Here is a 26,714-nt window from a genome sequence, read left to right on the forward strand (position 1 = left end):
GGACACTCAGCATTGTCCAAACAGCTGGATTTATGAGGGAAAGGGGCGGAGTGGGGTGGCACCCCTGGGGGAAAATAAAGGTGAGCGCCTATGGCTGGGGGGAGTTTTTTTTCCTCCTCCCGCCCCCACCCCCCCAAGCGCTCCTGCCGACACAATGCTGTTCACACCGGCGCTTTTCATCGGCAAAACTTTTGTCTTTCGGGATGTTTTTCACACCTCTGAATGAGAAAAGTTTTGTCGATCGGTTTCCAGTGTAGATGAAGCCTCAGGCCCTTTATCTTCTCTGGGAGGGGGGGTGGGGGGGGGCTGCAGGTGACTAGTGAGGGAGAGCATCAAGAAAGAAAAGGCTTGGTTTGAACGTCTTGATTTTCATTAGGTTCAAATTGATGATGATTATGATGCAGGAATGTGCCTGTCTCTGCCCGTTTCTGCCCCTCTCTGAGGCTTTCTCTACACCAGCAAGTGAAAGACAAAACTTTTGTCTGTCAGAGGTGTGAAAAAAACCACACACACCCACACCCCGAAAGACAGAAGTTTTGTCGAGGAAAAGCGTCGGTGTGAGCAGCTCCTGCCGACAACGCTAACGCCGCTCGTTGGGGATGGAAGTTTTTTTGTCGGCGGCAGAGCTCTCTCCTGCCTACAAACGCACCTTTTAGCGTCCCGGCTGCGGAGCGGCCCCGGCATGTGGCTAAAAGCTGCGTAGTGTGGACAAAGTCTAATTCATGAAATGGAGGGGAAAAAAATGTTTTTTTTTTCCTCTGGTGGGAAATGAGCTCACTGGAAAAAACAAAGAAACAGGAATTTTTCAGTGTTGTGTGTGTCATGCGTCATGAAATTCCCATCTCCGCCCTGGTGGTCTAGTGCAGCGGTTTTCAACCAGGGGTACGTGTACCCCTGGGGGTACCCAGAGGTCTTCCAGGGGATCCGTCAACTCATCTAGACATTTGCCTAGTTGTACAACAGGCTACAGAAAAAGCACTCGCAAAATCAGGGCAAACTGAAATTTCCTACAGACAATGACTTGTTTACACCGCTCTATAGGCTGTACGCTGAAATGTAAGCACAATAGTTATATTCTAATTGAGTTGTTTTATAATGATATGGTAAAAATGAGACTGCCAGCCATATTTCAGTCCTAACCTGCTGGGGCACTTTTGTATTTCCATGTCTGAGTTTGTAAGCAAGTCGTTTTTAAGGGGGTGAAACCTGGGATACACAAGACGATTCCGACACCTGAACGGGGTACAGTCGTCTGGAAAAGTTGAGAGCCAATGATCTAGCACAGGGATCGCAAACTCGAATCACCACGAGGGCCATATGAGGACTAGTACATTGGCCTGAGGGCTGCATCACTGACCCCTCCCCACCCCCCCCAAGCTGCCCCCAGTCCCGCCCCTACTTCACCCCTTCCATGAGGCCCCGCCCCTGCCCCGCCTCTTCCCACCCCTTCCCCTCCCCCAATTCCAACCCCTTCCCCAAATCCCCACCCCTGCCCCACCTCTTCTCTGCCTCCTCCCCTGAGCGTGCGGCTCCCCGCTCCTCCCCCCTCCCTCCTGGAAAGCACTAAGTGCCACCAAACAGCTGTTTGGCGGCGGGAAGTGCCTGCAGGTAGGCAGAGGAGCGGGGACACGGCGCGCTGGCGGGAGGGGGAGCTGGGCGAGGGGAGCCTGGCAGGCCACAGGAAATAACTCCGGGGGCGCGGGGAGCTTGGCGGGCCGCAGGAAATAACCCCACGGGCCACGTGTTTGAGACCCCGATCTAGTGCTTGGGATTTGCTGCTCTGTCTCTCTGGCCTGTGTTTGATTCCTGGAAAACAAAGGCTTTTCCCTACCCAGGCTGGGCTTTCCTGAAATTAAAGGAACTGGAATCTCACCAGAACTCCCCACGCAGAAATTTCTCCCCTGCGTGATCGCGGATACGCGCGTCGCGGGGCACCTCTGCCCTTTGGAGAGGGAACAGAGCCGGTGCACCCATCGGCTCCCTGCAATTGCCCTTAAAAGAGGGCGCCCAGGCCCTAGAGGGGAGAAATCCCGGAGGGATGACAGGCAGGAGCAGGCAAGAGCTCTGTCTACCCGTACAAGCTTCCAACTGCGCTGCTGTCAGGTTGCTCCTGCCGCCGCGTTTGACATGATGAAACCAGCTCCCTGAGCGGCGGAGCTGTGGGGGCCGGAGAGCATCTCCCGCCAACGCGGCACTGTGCACCCGAGCGTTTATGCCGGCCAAACCTACGTCGCTCGGGGGAAGGGGGGTTCACACCCCTGCGTGACAAAAAGGTTGCCAGCACCTGTGTTTGTCGCCATGGCGTAAGAAAGGAGAGTGCCAGGGAGAAAGAGGAGAGACAGGGCCAGACAGCTCCCTGTCTGCAGGTCTTGCAGGAACTGGATTAACTCTCTGCTTTGGAATTGGCCGTTATTATCTTCGACCATCAAGGACAGCAGCCTGGGGGACATTCAGGCAGGTGGCACCATGGCTAAGCTGGCTAAAGCACCTGTCTAGTAAACAGGAGATCCTGGGTTCAACTCCCAGTGGTGCCTGGCTTTTTGTCTCTTGTCTCCTCTGCTCACTTTTTCCTTTCTCCTTCCAGGAAACCAAAGAGCCCTCCCTAGGCCAGGCTGGCAATTGCTGGTTAAAAAAGAGCCCCCTTTATGGAGGTGCATTGGAAAGAATCCAACCTGGAGCTGATGGAAAGGCGGCCGTGATGGGCCGTGATGGGCTAAGAGGTGTCTTTGAGTGCAACAGGACGAGAGCCCGTGCCGCACGCCCTGGCGATTCGCTGGGGATGTCGACGCACAGAGATCCTGAGAGCGCCCCCTCTGCAGGGCTGGCGGGAAATGGAGAGTTGCTCTCGGTTCACCTTACTTTCGATTGTCGTTGGGGAAGAAGTGGAGCAGGGAGGAGAAAAGCCCCCGAGGGTGGCACCGTGGCTAAGTTGGTCAAGGAACTTGCTGGGTAAAAACGAGATTCTGCATCCAGCTCCCAGTGGTGCCTCACCAAACCTGTCTTCTCTTCCCACCACGTTGTCTCTCTTCAGAGGAAACGGAGAAACCCGCCTTTGTCTAGCCGTACAAACGCTTGCCAAAGGGACAGGCCTTTTGGGGGACACTTGTCAACAAGCGTGAAGACAATGAACGGTCGCTGTAACTCCGCTCGCAGCCGCGGAGGACACCAGGCAGAGAACTCAGCACTACGTGGCCACGGCTGGAAACAGAGGAGTCTCTGCCAAAGCCCTTTTCCGCTAACCGGGGCCGCTCTGCGCACGGAGCTCCTGAGATCTGGGTGTCTCCAGGGAGTGGAGAACTCTGTGTCGGCAGCTCTTTGTGTTTCTAGCTGAACATCTGCAGGGGTTGTTGCGAGGCGTCTAGAGAGTGGCCTTTTGGAAGAACTGGCGGACGAGCCTTCCCCGTAACCAGAAGATGCCGGCTTGGCCGGCCCGTTGTTCCTCGCTGAGCCCAGCTTGTCTGCGCAGCTCCCTTTTTTGTCTCTCTTCCTCATGAACCGAAAAGATCTTCCCGGGCAATCTTTGTCAGCTGAAGACAGAGAGAGTCCTCCTTGGGCTCCTAAGTGTTGGAAAGCGGCAAACGACGAGTCTGGAGCTGATGGAAAGGTTGCTATGACTCACAGTCAAGCCCAGGTTGCTACAGCCACAACGCAGAATACGGACCACTTCACCATCACACCTGCAGCTGGGAGGTGAGCACTTTGGAAAGTCTCTGTGAGCTCGGCTGCGGCTTTCCGTGCACAGGGAGCCAGACAGCTCCATGACGGCAGGTCTTGCAAGAAATGGATTAAGTCTCTGCTTTGGAATTGGCCGGTATTATCTTCGACCGTCAAGTGCAGTAGTTGGGGGCTGTTTTAAGAGGGAGGCACCATGGCTAAGCTGGCTAAAGCACCTGTCTAGTAAACAGGAGATCCTGGGTTCAACTCCCAGTGGTGCCTGGCTCTGTGTCTTTTGTCTCCTCTGCTCACATTTTCCTTTCTCCTTCCAGGAAACCAAAGAGCCCTCCCTAGGCCAGGCTGGCAAAGGCTTGTAAAAGAAGAGACCTCTTTGTGGAGTAGTGTTGGAAGGAATCCAACCAGGGGCCTGGAGCTGATGGAAAGGCGGCCGTGACGGACATTGGCAAGGAGGGGTCTTTGGCTGCAGTCGCTGCGGGACGACAGCCCGTGCTGCGCACCGTTACGATTCGCTGGGCATGTCGACGCGCAGAGATCCTGATATTCAGTGGAGAACAGCTGTGTAGTGGAGTGCCCCACCTCCTAGGGGAATACCCTGATCACCCAGGCTGTCCAGCCATTCCTGCCCTTTTCTGGACCACTAAACAGGGCTTCATTTGTGCCAGGGCTGAGCCCCGGCACCTCTGGGCCTGGCAGTTCACAGCCCCTGCACCTCTGGGCTTGGCTGTTCAGAGCTCCGGCACTTCTGGGCTTGGCCGCTCCTGGCCCCGGCACCTCTGGGCCTGGCCGCTCCTAGCCCCGGCACCTCTGGGCTTGGCAGTTCAGAGTCCCGGCACCTCTGGGCCTGGCACATCAGTTAGGAAAGTAAAAAAAACTTGCTTGAGCCCTGGCACCTCTTCCATCACATATGAATCACGGCCAATAAGTAACCCTGGGCATGTGGCACGGACACCGTTCTCTTGGTGGTTCCCCAGAGCTCAGCATCTCAGAGAGCTGCTCCAGCCACGGAGGTGATTCGATCCCGGCCGGGTGAGGTCTCCAGGATGGCAGGGCGTCCCGCTCTGCCTTCCCCAGCTGTCCTAGTCAGACGTTCCTTCCAGGGGTCCTGCTGGTTCTTTATGTTTTCTTTATGGCGCGGAGACTCGGGGAGGGGAGGGGTCTGGGAGTCAGCGCTCCTGGGTTCTAGACCAGGGGTTCTCAAACTGAGGGGTCACAATCCCTCAGGGGGGCCACAAGGTTATTATGTGAGGGTTGCGAGCACACTGAGATCAGACCTACCCCAGAGCATCAATTTCTTCTCCTCCTAACAGGGAGAGGCCCCGAATATTGGCAGAGCCACTCGGGCCAATGGGGCAGCTGTACACGGGGGGAAGGAGGCGGGTCCGTGGGGAGAACTCCCAGGAGTTCGTGGACCTGTCATCGTCTCTGAGCTCTGGGACTGCACTGCCAAGCTATAATGAGCGTTATTTCAGCCTCCCAGGGATTAATTAATGCTGGGGCTCATCTTCACGGGAAGGGGTGGCCTTTCCTCTCCAGATAGCAGGGGAGACAGCCATCAGTCCTCCTTGTCAGAGGTGAGGCAGGGTGTTGGTGGAGGGAACTGGTGCTGGGCAGAACAGAGGGAGGGAGGGAAGCCCTGTAATGATGGATGAGCAGAGGAAAAACAGAGATTGCGGTGCAGGACAGATCAGGGGCGAGCCAGGGATCGGGGTGCAGGTCAGGTCAGGGAGCAGGGGTGAGCCAGGATCAAGGTGCAGGGGCTAGCCAGAGATCGGGGGGCAGGGCACGGCAGGGAGCAGGGGCGAGCCAGAGATCGGGGGGCAGTGAGGAAGAGCCAGAGGATGAAGGTGCAGGGTGCATTGGGGAAGCCCAGGAGGAAACAGACAGGAGTGAGGATGACCCAGGGAGTGGGGCAGACAGGGGGGCAGGGTAATCTGGGGAGCAGGGGTAAAGCAGGGGGCTGGACAGCAAGGACAAAATCTTGTGCTCTGTGAACCCTGCCCCCTCCCTTCCCCCCTGTTCAGGTATCTGGGCTCTGTACAGAAAGACACTTCCCACCTACCCCCACTCCCTTCTCCTCCCTGACCCCTTGCCCAGCCCCTCCATCCTGTGTCACAAGATGCTGTGAGGGTCTGGGGGGGAGAGGTCCCATGCTCCAGAGGGTCTCTGCTCTGCAGAGCCCTGTTCGAACGGAGCAGCAATGTCCCGGGTCTTCACTCTTCTCCCACTGGCATCGGGACGGGGCGTTCTCCAAGAACTACTGAGCTCTCCCCACCCTGGTCTGCTCTGCCACACGGACAGCATGTGTGACGGTGGCCGTGTGAGCGTGACCATCCCGGGGAGACCACCTCTGTACGGAATGACGAACTCCAACCCCGAGCTCGGCGGGCGAGGAGGTTTCCCCTCCCTGTGAAAAATGTTGGTAGAAAAGCAGCTTTTTCATCCAATCTTTGCACGATTTGCACCAAAACCATGACATTTTTTGACCAAGCGGTTTGGCTGGAGGAGGGGGAGCTAGCCCCTTGGCCTGCCTCTTCCCCCACTCTCTGCTCTCTGCCCCCCTCCCCACAGCTGTGGCCTCAGCCGGGGCAGAGGAGGGGCTGAGAGCTTGGCCCCTCCCCCCCATGAACCCTGCTGGGGTGGGGGGGTTCTCAGCCCCAGCCAGGACCTTGGCACCACCCCATGGCCACCACCCCTCCCCAGCCTGCCCTTTCCCCTGTGGCCCTGCCCCTATTTCACCCATGACCCCACCCCCGTTCTGCCACGTCCTCCGCGGCCCCACCGCTGTTCCGCCCGCACTCCGTGTCTTCCCTCGGAGGCCCCTCCGCCCCTGGCTCCTTTCCGCCCTCCCGCCACCCGCTGCAGACCCGAGACCGGAAAACCTCTGTGCCCCCGCTGCGGCCTTGGGGTCACGGCGGTGAGCGAGAGCACCTTCAGCCCTGGGGCCCTGGTGGGAGGAGATTTGTCCAGAAGCCCCAAATTGGCCAGGGGCCATAATCCGCCACTGCCCCCCCCCTTCACCCCGCGGTGGCATGAGGTTTGGGGAGGCTTAGCCTCCACCAGCCTCCATTGCACATTGCCTGTGGGGGAGCTCTGTAACGAATACTCACTTGGCAGTAGGGGAACAGTATCGATGTGATGCTCAGGGCTTGTCTAGGCTAGGAAAAGTAATGGAGATTTGGTCAGATCAAGGGGAAAGTGAACCCCATTCACTGAACCTGGGTTTATATCTGCAACTATACATGTGTGTTTACATCAAGATAGCCCACTTCAGCAGCTAACTCCACGTACAATCTTAGAGGAGACAAGGGACAGGTCGTTTTCACCTCAGTGGAGCTAGTTATGGTCAAGCTATCTCCCCCACCCAGGGGGATGGGCCTTCCTGGCAGGACAGACACACGCTCTGGTTCCTCATAAGACCACCGAGTTGACAGAAAGGATCATGGCATTCGCCCCCAAAAAGATGAGCTGCAAAAGGCAGAAGAAAGCCGCTCACCTGCGGGAGATGAGAGACCACGGTTCAGGCAACGGGTGCAAAGCTCTTGACAGGGCAATGTGGGAATCGGCACGTGGATTTTTTTAAAAAAAGAAAAGTTTAGGCCAGCCTTAGTCAAGACATTTATGGTGTTCTCCCATGTGTATTCCCTGATGAATGACAGGGCCTGAGCTCCGCCGGAAACATTTCCCGCACTCGGCGCAGGTGTAGGGTGTCTCGCCCGTGTGGATTCTCTGGTGCATGATCAGATTTGAGCTCCGCCGGAAGCATTTCCCGCACTCGGCGCAGGTGTAGGGCGTCTCGCCCGTGTGGATTCTCTGGTGCATGATCAGATTTGAGCTCCGCCGGAAGCATTTCCCGCACTCGGCGCAGGTGTAGGGCGTCTCGCCGGTGTGGATTCTCTGGTGGCTGACAAGGGATGAGCTCTGACTAAAGCGTTTCCCGCACTCTGCACATGCGTACGGGGTCTCGCCCGTGTGGATTCTCTGGTGTCTAATAAGGGAGGAGCTCTGGCTGAAGCTTTTCCCACACTCAGCGCATGGGTAGGGTCTCTCGCCCGTGAGGATGCTCCGATGTCTAATAAGGTGTGAGTGGCTCCTGACGGTTTCCTCCGCTCTGCGCTGACTCTCACAGGCTTTGGTCTGTGGCCAACCACAGCAAACCTCCCCTTTCTCACTCACCATCCGGGTGTCACCTGCTGGGATAGAGAGAGAATCCAGACATGGGTCACCCCCCTGTGCTGGGGAGACAGAAAACCTCCAAGAGAAGAATGGAAAAAGGCGGGAAGGAACCAAAATAAATGCCAGAGAGATCAAAGAAATCAGGAGCTGAATCCCCCCCGCACCACCAACCCTTCCCCAGAGGAGAGAGTGGGGAAGGGATCAACTCTATATCCAAGCCCAAGAGAGACACACTGGATCCTTCACCGAGGAGGCCAGCTGACAGCATGGGTTGTCCCGTGGGAGAGGGATCACAGCCTCCTTGGCTCTATAATGGTGTGAGAATGGTGGGGGAGCTACACGTTGGTAGACCTGAGAGTGTCTTGTTAATTAAGTCTAGACTTTGGAAGGCAGGTTACAATTTTATTTCATATGTAACTGTTTGTGTCCAATATTTCTACTTCCTAAGACTGAACCTCCATGCTCTGTTAAATCTTGGATTCCCCATACACTTACCTAAGAGCTGTATGCTAAGTGGAGCAGTGATCTGGGGTGAAACTGGTAAGCTGGAGCATACTGAGTCTGTTTACACTGCGACATAAAGCAGTGCTTGAGCCTCAGCTCTATCCCAATCCCTCCTGCATCTACACTAACCCAGGGCTCAGACCCAGGGCCCCAGGACTAAACAACACCGATTTCCCCTGGCCGCTCTTGCTAAAGGGCCAGTGTAATCAAGTTGTAAACCAGCTCCAGCCCCTTTTATTTGCTAGTGTTTTAGAGGCCACAACAGGATTCAAAAAAGAACTAGATCAGTTCATGGAGGATGTAGTAAGATGAGTCCCTGAAATATAACCCTTGGTATCAGAGGCCCGGTATGAGGCCTGAGGCCTGAACTGAAGTAATGGTCAAGACTTTGCTAACTTAAAGCAAAGTTAAGCTGTGAGCCAGAGGCAAGCCCTGCCCACAGACGTTGGCAAGAAGGAGGCTGCTAAAAACACCTACACACATATAAGCCCTAATAAGATGAACATGTGCCAGGACGGCACCAGAACATCCCGGTACGAACACATTCCACAGAGATAACAAGGAACAGGCCCATCCTAAAGACAGGATCAGAAGGACAATATGATGGATTGATCTGTTTGTCCCAACCACCTGTACCAGGGGAGAGGGAGCACCCTAATGCGTAGCGGGGTTGTACCTCAATACGTCAGGAGTGACGGGTAACCTGTTTGTACCTGTGTATAAGAATGCATCCCTGAGTGGATGTCTTTGTATGGCCTAGGGGACAGCGGAGAGCCCGCCGCTGGCTGAGCCGGTCCATTGTCAGGGGCACATATTCGTAGTATGTCCTGTAGAGTCTGCGGGAAACTGTTACTGTGCTTCGTTTGACAATAAACCTGGCCGAGCGCCTTCGTACCTTGTCGGAGTCTGGGTCACTGGGGGTTCTCTCAAGAGCTGCTGTGTCCGCGATCTGCAGAGCCGGGGCAGCACACAGAGGAAACACACGCCGGCAGCCGACTGTTATCAACATTGAACCGAGCAGAGCACTGTACCGGTGGTGTCTGATGACAGAGGATAGGTCCATCAATGGCTGTTTGCTGGGATGGGCAGGGATGGTGTCCCGGGCCTCTGTTTGCCAGAAGCTGGGAACGGGCAACAGGGGATGGATCACTTGGTGATTCCCTGCTCTGTTCATTCCCTCTGGGACACCCGACACTGGCCACTGTCGGCAGACAGGACCCTGGGCTCGATGGACCTTTGCTCTGACCCAGCATGCCTGCTCTTATGTTCTTAGGCCTTTTGATTACTTTGGCATTAGCATTATTGGCTGCCCAGGGCAGACAGTTATTTACAAACTGTTTTAATTACTGCTTATATGTGGCCACCAGCCAACGGCTTGCAATTTAGCCAAGGTTTTTTTTTTAAATGCCCACCCTCTCCCTTTACAGATGAGGGAAATTATTTTTGTTTTTAAAGCTCTGGTTACCACCCAACCCCCCCCCCCCTTTTTTTTTTTTTTTTTACGTTTGGGGTCCCAACCCGCAGTCTGAGAACCACTGCTCTAGTATCGTACTGGGTTATGAGTCTGGCCTGTTAAACCCTCTGTTGTGCCCATGTAACTCCTGTGGAAGTATAACGTTGTATAAGGGGACATGCTGGATACATTGTATATGAGAGGGCATGCCAAAACATGTTACAAAGTATCTGAGGGAGCACACATAGGGACAGTTAGCTTTTGAATGGAGAAGCAATTAAGATAGAGCCAGCACGTCTAAGAAGCAGGCCTCAGAATGGAAGGTGTGAAGGGCAATTAGTTAAGTTAACTGGAAGCTGTTAAAGGAGATTGTTAAGGGTGGCAGGTAATTGAAGATACGTGACTGGTCTCAGGGATCTCGAAGGGTGGTGACTAAAATCTTTTTCTTCTTTTGTCTGTAACTTCTCTGTAACTTGTTCTCCAGCAAGCTGTATAAATTAAGAGACACAAGCCCCACTCGGGGGGCTCACTTCTAAATGTATTAGCAGAGCAGCTTTGCTAATAAAACAGAGTGGTCTGATAAATTGTGAGTCTGAGTCAAACTTTGACACTCCTGTGGAAAGGAACTGGAATAGTCTGTCAGGATGGCTTCTGCCACCGGTGACATTGCGTAGCAGTTCTTATAGCTTGTTAATACGTCTCTCGTCAACATTCAAAACATAACGTCGTTATACCTCAAAAGAGGAGCCAAGCGCAAATTGAGAGCTTTCACAGACATGGCTCTAAACAACACACAGACCCTTCACACATCATATTTCTTTATTATGTGTTTTTGAAAGGCTCTGGAGAAAATTTTCCGAAGAGCCTAAGTCAACTGGGTCCTTCTGAACATTTTGCGCTTAGTACATCATTTTTGATCACTTGGCCCTTTTTGGATACTGACAACTAAACTCAGATATTTCCCCACCTCCAAAATGCCTTAGAAAGTGTAAAATGCTACAGTCAGGATTTCAAATTAATGCTATAAATCAAAATGCTCAGGTCTCAGAGACCTTTATCATCCAGCTAAAATAAAGACATTTACAATCCTAACTAGGGTGTTGCTACCATAGAGATGAATGATTATTGTTGACAAAATCATGTCCAAGGAAATGCTGAGGATAAATTATAGTGGAAAACTAGAAATAGTTTCCAGACTGCTAACCTAACTACTCGAGACCCTACTGAAATCAATAATATGTCGTTTGCCAACAATATTCACATCTAGACAACAGCACTTAATAGAACAACCAAGAATGGGGATGTTTTTATAAGGTGTTGCAAAATGGCCGACGTTGGTATGGTGGGTCCCGCGCTTTTCTTGGCGGGGCGCTAGAATACCATCCCTTGCCCCTGCTCTTGGGGCGCCGAGGGCCCCCCTAGTGGCCCAGGAAGGTGGTACACGAGGGAAGCGAGGAAGGGGTCTGGGTTTGCTCCTCACTCTGAGCCCCAGCCCCTCTCAACCCCTGCAGGTTTCTTACCCTCTTCCCCCTTGGGTAGGGCTACCCTCCGTCCTTGACACTGGGGGAGGGAGCCTCCCTGCCCTGCTGGGGCGGGGTCTCCCTTTGGTGCTCTGGTCTTTCAATTGTCAGCAACACACACACCCCAAACTCCGGACCTCTCTCCTTCCTCGCACCCCACTGTCTGCCTCAAGCAGGGGGGTTTATTAGATTCCTGAGAGGGCCTTAATTGACTACAGGTGCTCCAATTAACCTGTAGCCACCCACCCAAGTCTACAGGGAACCACGCCTTAATTAGCCGAGGGTTTATATCTCCCCTGTACCGCTCGTCCACTGCTGCATCCCAAGGGCGATATTTTCCGTTAGGATATAGATATTCAGGCCTGTCTGTAAAGGCCTGGGCTTTAAGAATGTAGGCGTACGTTTATCATTTAGCTAGTTATAGAGGTATAAAAGAAAGAATCTGCGTAAGGGCCTTCTCTCACCGGGACAGTCTGAGGCCCTGTTCTTAGGCCAAGGCCTTTGTCCAAGCCGCAGAGGCTGCCATAAGCTGGGAAGCGACCGGTCACCTCCTCACATCCCAAACTAGTCAATCTGGGGCGGTTAGGAAGGGGATCCCAGAGAAAGGGAAGAGCCTAGACGATGTAAAAGGAAATTTAGTTTGATAGTTTTCTGTCTGGTAAGAACTCACTTATCAATAGACACAGCCGGGAAACCCTCATGTCTTTATAGGTGTAGTTGTGAAATCCTCATTTCTGTATTGTTTTGTCATTATAGTTCCCACTTTGCTATTGTTTATTGGCATGGTCTCTGTCTGGTTCTGTGATTGTTTCTGTCTGCTGTATAATTAATTTTGCTGGGTGTAAACTAATTCAGGTGGAGGGATATAATTGGTTAGCTAATCATGTTACAATAAGTTAGGACTGGTTAGGTAAATTTCAGTAGAATGATTGGTTAAGGTATAGCTAAGAATATTACTATATAAATGAGGGGCAATCAGGAAGTAAGTTGGGATTCAAAAATAAGGAAAAAGGAACTTGGATTTAAGACTTGCTGGAACTTGACCCCAATAAACATTGAATTGTTTGCACCTTCAAACCTCGGGTATTGTTACTCTCTGTTCATGCCAGAAGGACCAGGGAAGTGGGAGAGAGAAGGAATAAGCTCTCTTATTTTCTTAAAGCTTAAACATTTTCACTTTCATTTTCACTCATGCTTAATTATTTGTCACCTAGAGAGGAGTCACATAACCCAAACGTTTCAATGTTTCTCTCCTCGGCCCTGAGTTAGCAGCGGTCTGGTTCATGGGGCGTAATGGCACTTCTGAAGAAATTTTGGCAGACTTGGCAAAAGGAATTTGGCATTGCATCTGCTTCACTTTGCTCATTAATTTTGCTAGGGGTCGAAAAAATAATGGAACTTGAATTTAAATGTCCTCCATCTCATTACTGGAGAGTCCGTTACAGCCTCTGCTATTTTCTTATTCCAGCTATGGTTTTCTTTCTTCTGAGCTTGGCTTTTCAGCCACAATGTCCTAATTCTGTCACGGGATGCTGCAATATTCCCTGTCTTGCGAAGACTTTCGTGCCTTCTATTATATGGACTGTCATTCTTCTCCTGGATGGAAGATACGTGGCTTGTCTGTGTAAAGCATCTGAAGAAATCATCACAGCAGACAATAAGGAACAGCCCAGTGACAGTTACATAATATCACAGGTAAGGTTATCCCATTACAGATCTCTCATGAGAAACTCAACCATCTCTGGCATTTTGTTCTCAGCTGTCTTGGATTCTTGGTCTATTCTGGAATTTTTTTCAGGTTCAAATGTTTAATACTGACTAGCTAAAACGAGTTCTGTAACAGCTTTCTGTTTTTAAAAAGACACTAGCTGACAGAGATGAGACAGTTACAAAAGCAGGGTTGAAAAAAATACCTTGATCCAAAGCCTGGGTCAGCCATGAAATGTTAACGTTGTATAAGATGCATCCGATGAAGTGAGCTGCAGCTCACGAAAGCTTGTGCTCAGATAAATTGGTTAGTCTCTAAGGTGCCACAAGTCCTCCTTTTCTTTTTGCGGATACAGACTAACACGGCTGCTACTCTGAAACCTGTCGTTGTATAAGAATGATTGGCAAATGCTATGTGAGATGTATTGATTTCCATTTTCTAAAACATATTGCTTTGCGGCACTCCGGCAACAAATAAAAACGCACAAACCAGATCCAAAATAGAGAGTTAATTCAAAGCATATGTAAAACAGATTACATTAAGAGAATATTAAGGTTGGAAGTCAAATGCTCCCAAGTTAGGAAATGCCAGCTTTATGGTTGCCTGTGTGGCCTTAATTCTGCCTTCATTATGATGCAGTCTTTAATTACACGGTCACATACTATTTTTCCAAGTGACCCCTGTTGTCAAAAGAAAGTCTCAGCAGCACTGAAACACATGGGATCACAACCACAGTTTCGTATGCTTCTTTCTTCACTTTTCGGCTTTGTCTAGCTTAGGAAAAGAGGTACCATTCGTGGGGTTTATTTGTACACATAGGCAGCGAGTTATATGGGCCCGTGGTGCCCATGCTCCATCAGTATTCATGAAGGTGGGCCCAGCTCCACCAATGTTTGGGCCCCAGGCCCCGTGCTTTGGGGGGCCCCGCTCCATGGGTCGGCAACGGGGGGCGCTCTCACCTGGGGGGCAGCTCCCCGCCCCGCCTCCCCACACGCGGCTCCCCCCGTCCCCGGAGTCGCTGTGTGCTGCGAAGAGACCCCAGCACTGACCCGGCTCCCAGGCCGTTGGCCGGGAACCCGGGAAGCTGCAGGGTGGGGAGCCAGAGCTGCCTGGCCATGCGTCCACAGCGGGGACGGGGAGGGAGCCACAGGCAGAGAGAGCCCCAGGAGTCTGTCACTGTCAGACAGACACAGCCGGAGGGTTGTGGGGACAGACAGATGGAGCCGGGGGCGGGGAAAGGAGCAGCGATGGGCACGCTGGGGCTGGCATAAAATACACAGGACAGAGGGGGCTTCCTGAGAGGGGCATAGGAACACCCCCCTGCAGAGCAGACCCGGGTTGCGGCTGGCTCCATCCATCACTCCTGCCCCCTGCCCCACAGAGACCCACACAACCTTCTGCCCCCCTGAAAGACCCCCAACGGCCCCTGTGCCCCAACACCCCTCTCCAGAGAGCCCCCCCTTTGTGCCAGACAACTCCCCTCCCCCACTGTCTCCCCTACTCCAGAGCTCCCTACAATCTCCCCCTTTGCCGCCCCCCGCCACCCCACAGCCCATTGACCGGGAGGCTCCCAGTCTATTGGCCAGCACGGCTAATGGGAGCCGCACCTGAGGCAGGGGGCCTGCTTGCTTGCACGGGGCGGGGGAGCCACAGGTGAGCAAGCCCCAGTCATCATCATCACAGGCCCAGCAATTCTCTGGATATTTAATTTCACTGAGGAAAGTAATTAAATGGACTCTTCCTTTCCAGACTGTTTGTGGCTCTTCATGTAAGAAAACTTACAATCTCTTTGCAAAGAAGTCCATGGATAGTTTTTTCACTTGAGAAATATATTTTCTGGTTGTTCATAAGCTCATTTATTTTGTTAACTCGGTTTCATAGGCAATTTTAAAAGTCACTTGAATTGTACCTGGTTTTTCCCATCGGTCCAAAAGCACATGGAAGATGTGCAGATTTTTATTTCTGTGGGCCAAACCACCCTGTGCAGAAATGTAAATGTCGGAGCTAGAAAAGCTCTGCAAGGGTAAGGGTCCCGTCAGGAAATTGTCCGCAAGTCATTCCTTCTTCTGGGCTTTATCCCTCCTATAGTGATAGTGACAAGTGTTCCCACCCACAGGAGAGAGGCAGAAGACTGGGTCAACCCTGCAGCCACTCCGCCTCTACCCTTGTTCTCGGTCTGCTCCCTCTACCAGCCCGTTTGGTCTCCCTAGGATTGCCCCTGCCATTGCTCCCTCTGGGTCTTCTTTCTCTGGAGCTTCTCATAAAGTAAAGTTTTCAGAGTAGCAGCCGTGTTAGTCTGTATTCGCAAAAAGAAAAGGAGGACTTGTGGCACCTTAGAGACTAACCAATTTATTTGACCATAAGCTTTCGTGAGCTACAGCTCACTTCATCGGATGCATTCCTAGATAGTTTAGTGTCCTTTTTCTTTTGTAGAGAAGCAAAGTGTGTGTTGTAAATGGCTTGTCTAGTTTTTGTAAAGTCCAGCCACGAGGAAGGTTGTGTGGAAGGTTGGTTTTTTATGAGAGTATCCAGTTTTGAGAGCTCATTCTTTATCTTTCCCTGTTTGCTGTAGAGGATGTTGATCAGGTGATTCCGTAGTTTCTTTGAGAGCGTGTGGCACAAGCTGTCAGCACAGTCTGTGTGGTATGTAGATTGTAATGGATTTTTTACCTTCAGTCCTTTTGGTACGACGTCCATCTGTTTGCATTTGGAAAGGAAGAGGATGTCTGTCTGTATCTGTACGAGTTTTTTCGTGAAGTTGATAGATTTCCACTCCTTACGGCTAAATGCAGTGCCTTGCATAATGACAGCTTTCCGAGTAGCAGCCGTGTTAGTCTGTATTTGCAAAAAGAAAAGGAGCACTTGTGGGACCTTAGAGACTAACCAATTTATTTGAGCAGAAGCTTTCGTGAGCTACAGCTCACTTCATCGGATGCATTCGATGAAGTGAGCTGTAGCTCATGAAAGCTTAGGCTCAAATAAATTGGTTAGTCTCTAAGGTGCCACAAGTCCTCCTTTTCTTTTTTCATAAAGTCTGTCATTACAGGTTCTTATCTCTGTAATGTATTTAATTTTGATGTAGTTATTAAGTGTTAATTAATGCACTATGGGAGTCCCCTTCAGCCCTCTGTATAAATTGATCCTCTTCTTTCCATTTGTTTTGCCCATGGGGTTTTCTGCAGCCCTAGGGCAGCCAGCAGTAACCCCTCTGCCTTTGCAATGGGGTGAGGGAAGGGGACCCTGGGTTCCCTATTTATGTGATTTGCAAGAAGTGTTATCGTTACTCAAGGTACCAAATGTGTTTAAATGATATAAGGGCCTTGTAAAATCCCAAAGCAAGCTCATTTTCATTTCTCATATAATCTCAGATACAATATACACACATTTTTCATTAATTATATGAGTTGAATTTATTATTATTATTAGCTAGGTTACTGGGGGGTTTTTCAGTGTGGCAAAATGTGTGCTATTTTATGGGTTGAATGATTGAACGACATAATACCCCCCTGCCCCCATTGTCCATCACTAAGTCCGGTAATTTTGTCAAGTGTTCGTGGCACAACATGGTGGTGCCTACCCCTGCCTTGTGCTTCAGGGGGTCACGGGGTCCAGGGCGGCCTGGGGAGTTAGCGCGGGGCCTGGGGCTGGCACCAGCGAGGGACCTGGCCCCAGCCCACTCCGCTCCACCTCGCCGGCTCTGCTCAGGGGCGGGGGCTTCAGGGAAGAGGTGGAGTGGGGGGCGGAGCAGGGTCGCTCGCGGCTGTCGGCGCCAGGCACCCTGCTAACCCCCCAGGCCACCCTGGACCCCGCATCCCCCGGAAGCGCAGGGCCCACCAAAGCGCAGGGCCTGGGGCGGTTGCCCCGGTCCGTCCTACAGATGGGACGGATCCACTTGGGCACCACCAAAAATCAGACAAACCTGCCACCCATGTTTGTACAGTAGAACCTCAGAGTTACGAACCTCTCGGGAATGGAGGCTGTTCGTGACTCTAAAATGTATGTAACTCTGAGCAAAACGCTGAACATGGACTTAATACAGCCTAGAAACTTTACTATGCAGAAGAAGAATGCTGCTTTCCCTTGATTTTTGTTAGCAGTTTATGTGTTATGGGGCGTGGGGCAGGTGAGGGATCCAGATGGCTAAATTATACTCATGATATTTTACACACTGAGGTTTGTGTAACTAGATTATGAGTCAGTAAAACCTCCAAGGCTTGATTCACCACTGCCAGGGCACAGGGACGGTAAACCGTACGTCACGCTGTCCCTACCCACGCTGGTGGGGCACAAAACCTTTGTGAAGAAAAAGTCCAATATAAATAACAAATTTGAATGTGCTGATTTGTTTTCCTCCCCAGATTTCGGGTCTAGGCATCACTCTCGGGATTGTCGTCATTGTATTCATATACAAGAAGTGCTCAGAGTGCCGCGAAAGAGGTGAGATACGCATTCCATCTGAAAGGGGGGATTCTTTGACCAGAAAGCGAAAGTGTCTGCAGAAATTAGTGACGAACATCCTGGAACCTCATGTCTCAGTTTGTTTGGATAAAGTTTTGGCTCTTGTTGAGGAAGAGGGTTTATGTGATCGAAGTCAAGGTGTTCCTGTGTAGAGTGACCAGCTAGCACGGGGGGGGGGGGGGCGGGGGGGGCAAACTTTTTGGCCTAAGGGCCACATCGGGGTTGTGAAACTGTATGGAGGGCCAGGTAAGGAAGGCTGTGCCTCCCCAAACAGCCTGGCCCCTGCCCCCTATTTGCCTCTTCCCACTGCCCCCTGACAGCCCCCCTCAGAACCTCCAACTCATCCAACCCCCCCCCCCGGCTCCTTGTCCCCTGACCGCCCCCTTCCGGGACCCCTGCCCCTAACTGCCCCCCGGGACCCCACCCCCTATCCAACCCCTCCACTCCCTGTCCCCTGACTTCCCTGACCCCTATCAACACACCCTCGCCCCTAAGTGCCCCCCAGGAGCCCACCCTCTATCCAACCCCCCCTGCTCCCTGTCCCCTGACTTCCCTGACCCCTATCAACACACCCTCGCCCCTAACTGCCCCCCAGTACCCCACCCCCTATCCGACCCCCCCGCTCCCTGTCTCCTGACTTCCCTGACCCCTATCCACACCCTTGTCCCTAACTGTCCCCTGGGACCCCACCCCCATCCAACCCCTCCGCTCCCTGTCCCCTGACTTCCCTGACCCCTATCCACACCCTCGCCCCTAACTACCCCCCGGGAGCCCACCCCCTATCCAACCCCTCCGCTCCCTGTCCCCTGACTTCCCTGACCCCTATCCACACCCTCGCCCCTAACTACCCCCCAGGAGCCCACCCCCTATCCAACCCCCCCTGCTCCTTGTCCCCTGACCGCCCCCTCCCGGGACCCCTGTGACAGATTTCCGTTACCAATCTGCCTGTGCCTCAGTTGATCAGTCTGAGACCGCGGGACTGTTCGGGGGGAGACCCAGGAACACAGCGTGTGATTTAATTTTAAAGCTTTGTGGATACAATAATAAAATAACAGCGGTGAGCACGGGGACCGTTCCCACGTCACTCAAAGGAAGGAAGGAGCGTTCGTGCTGACGACTTGTGGCACCTTAGAGACTAACCAATTTATTTGCAAATACAGACTAACACGGCTGCTCTTCTTGTTCCGTGACTCTCTGTTCTCACAGCGGGGCAGGGTGGAAATCTTGGCCCCCCTCCCGTCTTTCTCGGCGGGTAGCAGCGCACAGTTGGCTGAAGTCAACCTCTTAACTCGGATTTCGGATTTCACAGGAGCGCAGAGTTAACCCACTTTCTGCTTCCTCTCTCTCGCTCGCTATTGATTTTGTCTCCCCCCCCATTCCTCGGCCTCCAGAAACCTGCGAAGGAATCTTCCATTCCACACCCACCTTTAACCCCTCCCGTAATGCTTTGCCATGCTTGCAACAGCGTTAGCAATATATACTACTGCCCTGCTTCCCCAAGGGACCTGAGGGAGGGGGCTATTGGGGTGTGACACGGGACCCCTGCCCCATCCGCCCGTCCCTGTCCCCTGACCGCCCCCCTGACTTCCCCCCGCCCCTGCCCCCGCCCCATCCAACCACTCCTCTCGTTCCTGACTGCCCCCCCCGGGACCCCTGCCCCCATTCAACCCCCCCTGTTCCCCGCCCCTGACCACTACCCCGAACTCCCCTGCCCTCTATCCAACCCCCCCTGCTCCCTGCCCCCTCACTGCACCGCCCAGAGCATGAGGACAGGCCGTGGCTCTGCAGGAGCCCCACCGCCCAGAGCTTTGTGCCGGCAACGCAGTGAGCTGAGGCTGCGAGGGAGGGGGGCACGGCGCGGGGAGGGGCCAGGGGCAAGCCTCCCGGGGGCCAGGAGGCAGGCAGGAGGGTCCCGCGGGCCAGATGTGGCCCGCGGGCCGTAGTTTGCCCACCTCTACCCGAGACCCACTAAATCGACCCCCGGTGGCTCGATCGCCACACGAAGTGGAGACAAGCCCTCCGTTAGCGTAAGCGAGTAAACTGACAGTGACCTTAAGTCACAAGACGGCATAAGACTTTGTTGAGTGTTTGGTAATAACCACAAGTGTAGCAGACGCTGGTAGGTAACCGCAAGAAGGCGGCGTGTGCCTTAGGAATATCGGGAGACGCTTACGTGCAGGTAACGATGGTCATTCCATTGGCGCATATGTTAATGAGCTTTGCCGAATGGATGCGCTAGCCAACAGGACAGGGGCACCCCGATATTCCGGGGAAGGGCAGCGAGGGTAAAGGCGGGAGGAGCGGGGCACACGTGCACGAGGGACACCAAGACATCGGGTCTCGGGTACAGCCACAGGCGTTCTGGGTCCGCACGCCGGCGTGGGGCTAGGGGCTGGCTCTCCCCAGAGACGGATGATGCCGTTGCTCTGACCGCCGTCACATTACATCACTTGCCGGGTTTGGATGGGAGGGGGAGTGCTCCTGCCCAGCTCCGCCCCAGGCCCCCCCCGCTCCACCCCCCCCCCCACCACCCTGCGTCTTTCTGCTCCTGCCCCCACTCCGCCTCTTCCCTCCCCGTTCCGCCCCCTCCCCCGAGTGCACCCCGCCCTCGCTCCTCCCCCCAGCACAACCCGCACACCGCGGAGCAGCTGATCCACGGCGGGCAGGAGGCGCCGAGGGGAGGGCGAGGCGCTGATGGGGGGCTGTCGGTGACGGGTTTTTTCCCATGGGTGATCCAGCCCCGGAGCACCCACAGAGCCGGCGCCTGTGAACCTGACTGTAGGCCTTGCGGGAGCCCTCGGCATAAGAACGGCCATCGCGGTCAGACCAAAGGTCCCTCGAGCCCAGTGTCCTGTCTTCCCACAGAGGCCGATGCCAGGTGCCCCGGGGGGAATGAACAGAACAGGTCCTCATCAAGTGATGCAAACTTAGTTTGGCATAACTAACAGTGTGAACCGGAGTAGGCCTGGCCTTGGCAAAATAACAACCCACTCGGTATTATCTAACGCCAAGTAAGCACATTCCTGACCACAGAGGACGGTACAAAACCCACAGGTCTCTCCACTAACTGCGGAAACAAGTTGCTAAGAGGTGGTCCAGGAACACCCCCACCCCCGGGTAAGATACGGACAGGGTGCCGGGATCATGGATCAAGTAATTTTGTTCTAACGAGCAGGTCCAAGGAGACGGGTGGTAACTAGCTGACAGCGTCTGGAGCGTGATACGTAGCTTGTTTGTGTCAGTGTCTAAAAGGAGAAGTCCGAGGAGGGGCACCCCAGCCGAGGGGGCCGCGTCCTGGTGCCCTGAGTGAGCTGGTCCGATTGTCGCGGGCATAGGTGTGTTATGTGCCGGTCGCTCTGACGGGGCACTCCAGATACTGCAGCACCGAGCACTCGTACCAAGGTTGCGGCCATCGCAACGTTCCCCTGCAAGACCAACACGAATCAACAGGCAATCACTACATCAGAGGGCCCATTTTTTTATGGAGTCCAGGGAGCCTTCGCTTACACCACGGGAAAATAGTAGGGGGTGCTCAGCACCCCCGGCAGCCCCCCCACCCCCGATCAGCTCCTCCCCCTCCCCGCTAGCACCTCCCGCCTGCCGGTGATCAGCCATAGGACGTGCCAAGTAGGGGCTCAGATGTCGGTGCTTTTACTTTCTCCGCTGCTTCCATGCTGTGCGACACATTTCCTTAATCCCTTTCTCATCAGGGGCTTTCTAAGTTTGATTCTTTTCAAGGACCGTATTTCATTATTTGCCCCTAGCGTCATTTGGGCTTTCCCCTTTTCAGCCATTTCTCTTAATAGACCAAAGTCCTACTCTGGTTTACATCTCGTAAGATTTCTCTTTCCTTGTGCTGGATAATTCCTTTTCCCTTCCAGAGCGCAACCGTGAAAATCGCCGCTCCCCAGATCTTCAGGGCATTGACCTCACACGGAGGAGTGTCAATCAGTCCTCATCGACAAACGATCCCGACCCCACCCTCTAGGAGCAGCCTTTCCTTGGATCGCCAGCCCCGCCGCCAAGCACGCAGGAAGCGGGCACCGAGCAAGTGTGAAAATCTGGGAGAGGGGTGGGAGGCAACAGACGCCGATGTGAGAAAAAGCCTCAACCATCGGGACTGTCCCCATAAAATCAGGACATCTGATCACCCGAGCACCGAGTGGAAGGGGACCAAATCAGGGCTTGGGGGGAATCCAGCGGAGGGGGGCATAACTGCTGGGGGGACTCTCATGGGAAGACTGTGCCCCCTTGTCACGGAGTCCCCAGGTGCTATTCGGGAACTGCTCCCCACGAAGCCAGGCAGGACTCTGGTGAAGTCTCCTCTCTGTGAGCAGCCTGTCTGCAGGACACACAGCTCCCCCGGCTCCACCTTCCTGGGTCTGACCTCGGAGCATTCTGCATCCTCTGCCCCTCCGTGCGCTTCCCACAGCGAGTCCACCCAGGCAGGGTCCTGGGGAAGCCAGAGGGTCCTGCCCCCCGACTCCGCAGTCAGACGGGACTCTCAGCCAGCCAGTAACACAGAAGGTTTATTAGACGACAGGAACATGGTCTAACACAGAGCTTGTAGGTGCAGAGAACAGGACCCCTCAGCTGGGTCCATTTTGGGGGGCAGTGAGCCAGACAACCCCGTCTGCCCTTCACTCCATGTCCCCAGCCAGCCCCAAACTGAAACTCCCTCCAGCCCCCCCTCCTCTGGGCTTTGTCCCTTTCCCAGGCCAGGAGGTCACCGGATTCCTTTGTTCTCCAACCCTTTAGCTCTCACCTTGCAGGGGGGAGGGGCCCAGGCCATCAGTGGCCAGGAAACAGGGTGTCGGCCCTTCTCTGTGTCCAGACCCCTGCACACACCTGCCCTCTAGGGCTGTGCAACGATCATACACCCTTACCCCACCCCCTAGATACTTAAGAACTGCATAGGGGAAACTGAGGCACCCCCACACTATTGAGAGGAAACATTAAGAACAGTCCCACTTCATCACATCTCTCCCCGGCAGCCAGGGCCAGCAAGGGATGACAAAAATAAGACCGCTTCGTTCATGTGTGACCAAAGCAGGGTCGCCTTTTAATTCTCGGCCCCGTCTTCCTTCCGCCATGTAAGCTAGGCCTCTTAGGACAAGGGGCCCTGAGTCTCCACCTCTGTTGGAAACAAGGCACGTTACCAAGTCCTCCGCGGGTCTTGCTCCCCCTGAGTCAACAGGAAGTGGGCTGATGCAGAAGCGGGCACCGGAAATGCCGTGGCGGCCCGCGCCCAAGCTCATTTCCTGAGCGAGGGCGAGGCGGAAAGAGAGCGAGATCCGTGGAGGCAGATAATCCTGCCAGTTCAGCCCTGCTCCTCGGAGGTGGCCCCAGAGCGGCCCCCCGTGGCCGCCCCCGTGGTGCTCGGGGTCGCAGGCCGCCCCCTCGGAGTGCAGACCCCCGCGGGACCGCGATGCGCTGGTCACCCCTGCTCTCTGTCAGAGGCCCGGTGCGGGGAGGCAGGCGGGAGCTGCGCCGGGGCCACTGTTGCAAGGCAGATTTAGCCACATCTAGACGCTTCCAGATTTGGGTGGGGTCGTTTTGGGTCTGCTCCAGTAGGTTCCCTGCTGCTGGGGTCAGAGTCCATGAGGGCGAGCGGCTGGGGCAGCTGCTTTTCAGGGGGCAGGGCCATGCCTAGGGGGGCCCGGGTTAGAGGCGCCCAATGTCTCCCCATAGCTCCGCCCAGGCCACACCCCCGTGCCACCCCTTCCCCGCCCAGTTCCACCCCCTCGTTCCTCCCCCTTCCCCCCCCAGCGCCTCCAGACGCCGCAAATCAGCTGGGTACCAAAGGCTCAAAAACTAGGAAAGAAATAACATTCCCCCCCCCCCCCTTGTAGCATTTCTTTAAATGCCTCCTCCACGCTACCCTCCAGAGTTGTGAGGTCGGACCCTTGGTCACTGAGTGCTAGGAGCTGTACTGTGGTTTATATCCACCCGCCCGGTCCCTGCTGCGGGAGACGTGTCTCTCCCCTCGGGCGGCCCATCGCCAAGGCCAGAGGCTGTCGGACCGTGCCCCGGGCTGCAGCCGGGGAGAGGCAGGACGGCTGGAAGCCCACCTTGCCCAGTTCACTGGGGCGGCCTGGAGTCTCCGCCGCTGGGCCTCGGTCGCACCTCCCGTCTCCATCCCGGCAGGCTCCGCAAACAGACTTGTTGGGGACACTGGGGCATGGCCACTAGGTAACTGGAGGGGATGGAAAACCACGAGAGTCGATGAAGCCCCCTCGCACTAGGCCCAGGTGTCCTTGGCCCCCCGGCCTGGAGGCACACAGAGCAGTTATGCTGAGGATCTGCAACAATATGCTGCAGAGTCAGACAGCCTGAAATGAACCAAGGCCGAACAGGGCAGATATGGAAGAACAATGCTGAATAAAGCAGCTTTATGTATGGTTTAACAAATGATACAGAGAACAAGGGAACTAGCTGGAAACTGGATTGGCTGGCTATATGGATACTTAGGGCAGCTTGCTATTAAATAAGTATGCTGGAAAAAAGGATGTATAAAAGCTTGCGTAACTTCCTGCTCTGGTTGCAGGATTTGAGATTTTATTCTCCCTGTACCTTTTTGCAGCTGCAAATAAATTTTTCTGCTTCTCCACCCCGTTGTGATTATTGGGTGTAGCACACCGGGTAGCGAACCAACCCCTGCTGTTGTTTGCCTCTGGCACTGGGTGCCGGCAACAGACTCACCCCTGAAAGTCCCGCTTCTCCCTACAGGAGCCCGGCAGATGGGACACCTGGATCAGGGAGGGACCATTGCAATAGCGGGAGGGGGTCCAGTGGTTAGAGCAGGAGGGGCTGGGAGCCAGGACTCCTGGGTTCTCTCGCCGGCTCTAGGAGGGGAGTGGGGACTAGTGGTTAGAGCAGGGGTGGACTGGGAGCCAGGACTCCTGGGTTCTCTCCCTGACTCTGGGAGGGTAGTGGGGTTGAGTGGTTGGGGGGGGGGGGGGCTGGGAGCCAGGACTCCTGGGTTCTCTCCCTGGCTCTGGGAGGGGAGAGGCGTCTCGTGGTTAGAGCTGGGGGGGCTGGGAACCGGGATTCAGTTTGTCAGTATCTGTCTCACCAGTGCCAGCTACAGAGGTAAAACCATCTCCTGACTCCCAGGCATCTCCCTCCTGTTTGCCCGTCCCAGGATTTCATGAGCCCTGTTTCCCCCGCCATGGCCCGGGTCGCTCAGGTTGAGTTCCTTGTCCACGGGGGACCCCCTAGATCCTTTCCAGGGTCCCTGCTTTGCGCGATTCAGTCCCCAGTTAGGCTGGCCTTCCTCCTTCCTCGGTGTACGGCCTGGCCCGGGTCCATATGGGTTGAACAGGCCCAGCTGACCGAGCCGGCCCGGCGTCACTTCTCTCTGCCTCCAGCCACGCTCCGGCCTCTCAGCTGTTCAGGGTCCCCCTTGCCAGCCGGGAGGGATGGAGACCCCCTTTCTCTTTGCCCTGGAGGCCAAGGGGCTGCCTGAAATGTCTCCCCCCCTCACACCTGCCCCCCAGGGCTCTGCCTGGCTTTCTACGCCAGCCGCTTCAACACGGGGACCGTGACGGAGAACTCGGACGGCAGCTCCGACTACGGGATCTTCCAGGTCAACAGCCGCCGGTGGTGCAGTGACCAGCGCAGCCGCACGCTGGACCTGTGCCAGACACGCTGCCGCGGTACGGCCCCCCCGCCCCCGGGGGAGAGGGGGGCAGGGACCCCAGCCCCACAGGGCCACCTCGCTGGGCGAGGTAGGGACTGGGAGAGTCTGGGATAGCTAGATAGAGTGGGGGGATGGGGAGAGATAGATAGATAGATAGAGGGCGTGCATGGGGATAGATAGATAGAGGGGGGTGCATGGGGATAGATAGATAGATAGAGGGGGTGTATGGTGTCACCGAGTCCCCGGGCGATGCTCTGGAACTGCTCCCCATGAAGCCAGGCAGGACTCTGGGGCAGTCGCCTTCCTGTGAGCAGCCTGTCTTCAGGGCACACAGCTCCCCCGGCTCTACCTTCCTGGGTCCGACCTCGGAGCATTCAGCCTCCTCTGCCCCTCCGTGCGCTTCCCACAGCCAGTCCAGGGCTCCTGGGGAAGCCAGAGGGTCCTGCCCCCCAACTCCGCAGTCAGACGTGACTCTCAGCCAGCCAGGAAAACAGAGGTTTATTAGACGACAGGAACATGGTCTAACACAGAGCTTGTAGGTGCAGAGAACGGGACCCCTCAGCTGGGTCCATTTTGGGGGGCAGTGAGCCAGACAACCCCGTCTGCCCTTCACTCCATGTCTCCAGCCAGCCCCGAACTGAAACTCCCTCCAGCTCCTCCTCCTCTGGGCTTTGTCCCTTTCCCGGGCCAGGAGGGCACCGGATTCCTTTGTTCTCCAACCCCTTAGCTCTCACCTTGCAGGGGGGAAGGGCCCAGGCCATCAGTGGCCAGGAAACAGGGTGTTGGCCCTTCTCTGTGTCCAGACCGCTGCACACACCTGCCTTCTAGGGCTCTGCAACGATCATACACCCTTACCCCACCACCTAGATACTTAAGAACTGCGTAGGGGAAACTGAGGCACCCCCACCCTATTCAGAGGAAACATTAAGAACAGTCCCGCTTCTTCACATCTCTCCCCCCTTCGAGATCGAACTGAGCGGGGTCACTTTAGCCGGTGACCTTGGGAAGTTCGAAGCCACCAACTTTCCCATGGATGCCCCAGCATCTCTCCCATTCCTTGGTGGGAGTTACACCAGGCCCTTTCAGTGTCACGCCCTCCCTTAGGTCGCGGGTGGTCGATAGCACAGCTCCGGGAGAGGGGTGGGGTCTGGTGGCTAGAGCAAGGGAAGCTGAGAGCCAGGACTCCTGGGTTCTATCCACCGCTCTGGGAGAGGGGTGGGGTCTGGTGGCTAGAGCAAGGGAAGCTGGGAGCCAGGACTCCTGGGTTCTCTCCCCGGCTCTGGGACGAGTTAGTAGCTGCGCAGGGACATCTCGCACAGCACACAGATGCAGCCACAGCTGGGAGGAGAGGCAGTAGGGGGGCTAAGGCCTTTCTAAGCCCCCATCTTCCCTCCCAGCTCTGAGACAACCTGTCTGAACTTGGGCAAGTCACTACTTGTTCCGTGCCTCAGTTTCCCTCGTGAAAACACAGCTTGTCTCACAGCAGTGGCAGGGATCTCTGCCACTGTGTGTATTTCAGCCGGGTAGAAGGGATATTAGCATCCGCATTGAAAGAAGCCGGGCTATCCTCATGCTTCAGGG

At 54.8% G+C, this 26,714-nt stretch overlaps 2 protein-coding genes and 2 non-coding genes across 4 annotated transcripts; 3 read left to right on the forward strand and 1 right to left on the reverse strand.

Annotated features, from left to right (window-relative positions):
* The first annotated feature begins 2,460 nt into the window (after positions 1-2,460).
* On the forward strand, positions 2,461-2,534 carry TRNAT-AGU. Its single transcript has one exon. It is a non-coding gene; the product is annotated as a tRNA-Thr (tRNA).
* A 1,328-nt stretch (positions 2,535-3,862) lies between these two features.
* On the forward strand, positions 3,863-3,936 carry TRNAT-AGU. Its single transcript has one exon. It is a non-coding gene; the product is annotated as a tRNA-Thr (tRNA).
* Positions 3,937-7,278: 3,342 nt separating this feature from the next.
* Positions 7,279-7,935, reverse strand: LOC119564853 (gastrula zinc finger protein XlCGF9.1-like). The gene has a single exon (XM_037888221.2). The coding sequence runs from the start codon at positions 7,849-7,851 to the stop codon at positions 7,279-7,281; it is 573 nt and encodes a 190-aa protein (XP_037744149.1). The 5' UTR covers positions 7,852-7,935.
* A 4,363-nt stretch (positions 7,936-12,298) lies between these two features.
* LOC114021932 (calcium homeostasis modulator protein 6) lies at positions 12,299-24,101 on the forward strand. The gene is made up of 3 exons (XM_027832270.3): positions 12,299-13,020; positions 17,392-17,470; positions 21,373-24,101. Exons 1-3 carry the CDS (start codon positions 12,619-12,621, stop codon positions 21,477-21,479), a joined length of 588 nt encoding a protein of 195 aa, XP_027688071.2. The 5' UTR covers positions 12,299-12,618; the 3' UTR covers positions 21,480-24,101.
* Positions 24,102-26,714: the final 2,613 nt, after the last annotated feature.

This window comes from Chelonia mydas, chromosome 23 (assembly GCF_015237465.2).
Source record: "Chelonia mydas isolate rCheMyd1 chromosome 23, rCheMyd1.pri.v2, whole genome shotgun sequence".
Classification (NCBI taxonomy): Eukaryota; Metazoa; Chordata; order Testudines; family Cheloniidae; genus Chelonia; species Chelonia mydas.

Coding starts and splice junctions, on each gene's coding strand:
- LOC119564853 (XM_037888221.2), bottom strand. CDS start 7,851: ATGGTGAGTGAGAAAGGGGAGGTTTGCTGTGGTTGGCCACAGACCAAA.
- LOC114021932 (XM_027832270.3), top strand. CDS start 12,619: ATGGCACTTCTGAAGAAATTTTGGCAGACTTGGCAAAAGGAATTTGGC. Junction 13,021..17,391: donor ACAGTTACATAATATCACAG/GTAAGGTTATCC, acceptor TTTCCTCCCCAG/ATTTCGGGTCTAGGCATCAC. Junction 17,471..21,372: donor CTCAGAGTGCCGCGAAAGAG/GTGAGATACGCA, acceptor TTTCCCTTCCAG/AGCGCAACCGTGAAAATCGC.